Below are 5,195 nucleotides of genomic sequence, written 5' to 3'. Positions count from 1 at the left end.
AGGTGAGGTAGAAAAGAGAGGTAAAGATGGTTAGATTTATGTCAGGAGATTGTATAGCTAGGAAGAGTTAACTATATGGACTTCGAAATCTCTAAAAGATTTGGGAGAAGAGGAAGAGTGTAAACCAGTAAGAAGGTGAACCAGAAGCCAGAATCCTCCAAAAATGATTGCCAGTGATAACACAGAAGAGAGAGAAAAAAAGAGGTACAATATGGTGTAGTCATATGACCTAGGCTTCAGATGAGATCATAGGGTCAGAAATATGGAACAAGTAATAAACCACTTTTTTGTCTTTATTTTTAACATGTATTCAGTGAAGATAATAGCTATATAAATCTTAACAGAGAAATATATGGAGGAGAAAATAAGTTTCTTTCCCCCACTTAGCCCTATATCCTTTGAAAGCCTTTTCAATGCATTTACATGCACACATATATAATTTTGGGGTGTTTTGACAAAAGTTGATAATGCTGTATGTTTTTTGCAGTTGGCTTTAAAAAATCTTGATCTCTTTCAATGGCTCTTTACTTCAAAACATCTCATAGTAATAGATGTGCCATTAACCATTTTCCATTGATAGATGGTCATGTTGTTTCCATTTTTTTTCACTACTACAAACAATGCTGTAGTATTGTTGTACCTACTTTTTTGTGCATAGAAGGATTTCTCTACAATACTTATTAGTGAAACTGCTAAATTGAAGATTACGTCCAATTAATATTTTGATAAATTCTGTTAATTTCCCTTTTAAAAATGCTGTGCCAATTTACATTCCTGCCAACAGTGTATGAGATTAGACTATTCCTCACGTCCTCGCCGGGGATAAATATTGTAATTCTTTTTGAAATTTAAGATATCACTTTCCAAGGTGGAGTAGACAAATTAGAGGCAGGTTTTCAACCAGTCAACAAAGTGATGAAGACTGCTGCTGTTGTAATGAGGAAGGCTTGAGTTCCTATCTTAGTTTTGCCACTTGCTATCTGTACGAAGTTACGGTGTTGTGGTTAAGTTTACTTTTGGGGTGCAGAAAGATCATATTTATGGTGCGAGTTCGGTAGCATTTATCATCATAATAGAACTGGGAGCTAATAGCGGCCATTAGATAGTTCATTATGCTTCCAATTTTATCAGGAATTGGGTTGATCGCATTTAGAGTCTATTTAACAGGATCAAATTTTCCAAAAAGATAATCGAAATACACGCTGAAAGTATGGCAAAAACATTTTAACAGGTGTCGTCCTGAAAAATCGGAGATAAAGAGTGTAAGGCACTAAATCAAGTTGGGTGTTTTCAGCGTTTAGACTATGGAGATGTCTATGATCAGCTCATACATCATTCTTTGTAGGTATCTCGTCTGGCATTACCGGCTGGCGGATGCCTCTTTTCTGCCAGGAGACTACAGTTAGGAAGTGACTCCTGGAAGAAACTCGGTCAGGATTCAATACGGTCCTCGTCCTCGTAGGGCTCTCCAGGAACCTGCCTAGAGTAAGATGGCGCTTTTCCTAAGCACCTCTCCGGGAGAGAGATTTCCATAAGGAGAGTCATGCACTTGGAGGCATCTTTGCCATTACCCAAGATGGTGAGCCGCGCAGCCTCATCGTTTTCCAGGTTTCAATATGGCTCCCCGCGTCACCGAAGAGGTTAATATCAGAAACGAACTTGAACTCGCGCGGAAGTGACGCAAGCAGAAGTTGTCGCGCTTTGCATCTCCGCCTCCCGTGCTCCGCCCCCGGTCTTACGTTTCGCCCCCGGCAGCGCGGACAGCGGAGCCAAGATGGCGGCCGAGTTGGAGTACGAGTCTGTGCTGTGTGTGAAGCCGGACGTCAGCGTCTACCGGATTCCGCCCCGGGCCTCCAACCGCGGTTACAGGTACTAACCCCGAGGCGCTGCCGCACACGCGTACTTTGTCGCAGATGACAGCTTCCTCCTCAGCTAGCACGCTGCCCGTCCCTGCCACTACTACCTGTGTATTGTCACCTTGCTAGCCTCCCTACCTGGGTTGTCATCTCCCTGACCTCCTGCTCCATCTCCACTCTGGACTGTCATCACCATATTTCTGCCGTGTTTTTTTTTTTTTTTTTTTTTTTTAATGACCACTCTGCATTATTCCACTCCGCCTCCCCCGTAACCCGCTGGGACACCCATCTGCTCCCCATCATCCACTTTCAGTCGTGCCTGCTCCATCGCCAGTCCCCTTTCATTCGCTCTTCCCTGCGTCCTTCAGCTTATCATCCTCATCCTCTCTCCAGTTCCCCTTTCCAGTTCCCCATGCACATTTCCAGGTCACACACCTTTCCAGTTCCCCATGCACATTTATGGGTAATCGTGTTGCTTGCCACTCTCTGGATGATCTGATTTATTTTTTGTACTGTTGTCAATTTCGTCACCAACTGTCATCATCCACCATTCGGTTTTTCCTTCAGCTGTTTTACCAGTGAGCAAAGGTTATGATCATAAGATTTACAATGGTTGTTCATTCTGTTTCTTTTCATTGTATTTTCTTCATGATTAGATAGTATTTTCTGTCTTCCTTCCCTAGCTCCCTTCTTAACCTCTCCTACACCTTTTCCCTCCAAAGTTGAGGCAGCATTTTTCTCTGTAGGGCCTAACTAACCACCTTGTAATCCAATGACTGTGAGGTTCTGAGGACGCTGTAGGACATTATGTAGTTGAAAGACAGTTGACTGGCTTCATGTTAAACAATATGAGTGTGAGCCTTTTCCAAGCCTCAGTTTTCTCATCTGTAAAATAGAAAAAAAAAAAAAACCTGTTAGTGATGATACCTGCGCTCTCCTGATGATGTACTTAACAGGGGTTTTTGGGAGAGTAAAATTAAGTCATATAATGGATGTGAAAGAATGTAGGAAATGCAGTGAAGCAGTTATAAATACTATTTGTTTTTGTTTTGTTTTTTTGAGATGGAGTCTCGCTTTGTTGCCCAGGCTGGAGTGCAATGGCTCAATCTCAGCTCACTGCAACCTCTGCCTCCCGGGTTCAAGCCATTCTCCTGCTTCAGCTTCCTGAATAGCTGGGATTACAGGCACGCACCACCACACCTGGCTAACTTTTGTATTTTGAGTAGAGATGGGGTTTCACCAAGTTGGCCAGGCTGGTCTTGAACTCCTGATCTTGTGATCAGCCCACCTTGGCCTCCCAAAGTGCTGGGATTACAGGTGTGATACCGCACCCAGCCTTCGGTTTTTTTTTTTTTTTTTTTTTTTTTTTTTTAAGAGAGGTGGGGTGGGGTCCCATTCTATCATCCAGGCTGGAGTGCAGTGGTGCGACCACAGCTCACTGCAGCTGCGTACTCCTGGGGACAAGGGATCCTCCTACCTCAGCCTCCCAAGTTGCTAGGGCTACAGGCATTGCCTCACCATGCCTGGCTAATTTTTAAATTTTTTTGTGTAGACAGGACCTTGATATATTGCGCAGGCTGGTCTTGAATTCCTGGCCTCAAGTGATTCTCCTGCCACAGCCTCCCAAAATGTTGAAATTACAGGTGTGGGCCACTGCACCTGGCCAAGATACTGTTCTTATTCTTCTCTGTGACCCACATCATCACTGTGATTTTTCCTCCTGGCATTGATCATTACCTTGGCTGAAAAATTACCCTCTCCTTATGTCTATTATTTTGCCCCTTACTGGAGTTTTATTCATCATGAATTGATATTTTTATGCTTGCTGACCTGTGCACTGGGCCCTGTGGGTTGCACCTTTGGCAAAGAGGTAGCAGTTCTGTTTTTAATAAGTTTTTAGTTGGACCCAAACTGACCCTGAGTAGAAATCAACATGCTTTTAGATGGTAGTTACAGGTACTATATGAGTCACTTAAACATCACCTTCTTTGGGAAGCCCTATGTGACCCTTCCATTCTGGTTTAGATATGCACCCTGTGTGCTTCCATAGCACTTTATTCTTTTTTCTTTTTTTTAACTTTAAGTTCTGGGATACATGTGCAGAATGTGCAGTTTTGTTACATAGGTATGCATGTGCCATGGTGGTTTGCTGCACTTGTCAACCTGTCACCCTCGCCCCTACCCTGAGAGGCCCCAGTGTGTGTTTTTCCCCTCCCTGTGTCCGTGCATTCTCATTGTTCAACTCCCACTTATGAATGAGAACATGTGGTGTTTGGTTTTCTGTTCCTGCATAGCACTTTGTTCTTGTCTCTGTTCCAGGGCTCTTCATTTTGTATTCTAATGGATTGTTTAGTCTCCTTTTTTCTCCAGACTGGACTGTGAACAACTTGAGATCTTTTTAACTTTATATTCCCAGGGTCAAGTACAGTATCTGGTACACTTTGGGCACTCTGTAAATGTTAACTGAAAGAAGAAATCAGCAGATTACACAGAGAAACCTAATCCCATAAATTGGCATTAATTGAACTGTTAAATAAGGTGAAATAGCTCCTTACTTCCAACTTTAGGAGTTAAGGATATGATACACATTGAAGTGGGATTATATTCTTTTTCTTCAAGTTTTTTTTTTTTTTTTTTGAGATGGAGTCTCGCTCTGTTGCCCAGGCTGGAGTGCAGTGGCACAATCTCAGCTCGCCACAACCTCCACCTCCCCGGTTCAAGTGATTTTCCTGCCTCAGCCTCCCAAGTAGCTGGGACTACAGGTGCACACCACCATGCCTGGCTAATTTTTGTATTTTTAGTAGAGACGGGGTTTCGCTATGTTGGCCAGGCTGGTCTCAAACTTTTGACCTTGTGATCCGCCCGCCTTGGCCTCCCAAAGTGCTGGGATTACAGGCATGAGCCACTGTGCCTGGCCACCTTTAAGCTTTTTGAAACACCTCGCCTCTCTCACCCATATGCATTCTCTATCTTCACTTCCTAGTTTTCCACAACCTTTATACTTACATCAGTTAACTGCACTGAGGCATTAAAGCGGTTTCTTAGTTTTCCTCTTTTTCCTGTTATACTTCTGTGTTTTTCATGCCTATTGGCATTTTTTTATCCTCCAAGAGACATGTTATCATCAGTCACTTTTTTAGTATAGTACATGAAGAGAGCAAAATTAAGTTTGAATAACAATATTTATTTGCTGGGTTACTTTTGGCAAATCACTTACCACTTTTGAATGTTAGTTTCTTCATTTGTAAAAATGACTGTAACAATACTTACCTTGTAGGATCCTCTCACTTAATTTTCTTTTCTTTTCTTTTCTTTTCTTTTCTTTTCTTTTCTTTTCTT

The 5,195-nt window shown here is 42.5% G+C and overlaps 1 protein-coding gene across 1 annotated transcript in view; it reads left to right on the top strand.

The window, feature by feature from the left end:
• Positions 1 to 1,702: 1,702 nt before the first annotated feature.
• NECAP1 (NECAP endocytosis associated 1) overlaps positions 1,703 to 5,195 on the top strand; it is a 15,719-nt gene continuing 12,226 nt past the window's right edge. Inside the window, exon 1 of the mRNA XM_026455794.1 lies at positions 1,703 to 1,869. Within this exon, the coding sequence (XP_026311579.1) occupies positions 1,775 to 1,869 (95 nt within the window). The 5' untranslated portion in view covers positions 1,703 to 1,774. The remainder of the gene's footprint in view (positions 1,870 to 5,195) is intronic.

Source organism: Piliocolobus tephrosceles, chromosome 10 (assembly GCF_002776525.5).
Source record: "Piliocolobus tephrosceles isolate RC106 chromosome 10, ASM277652v3, whole genome shotgun sequence".
Classification (NCBI taxonomy): domain Eukaryota; kingdom Metazoa; phylum Chordata; class Mammalia; order Primates; family Cercopithecidae; genus Piliocolobus; species Piliocolobus tephrosceles.
The sequence above is the reverse complement of the archived record's forward strand: the minus strand, read 5'-3'. Positions and strand labels throughout refer to the sequence as shown.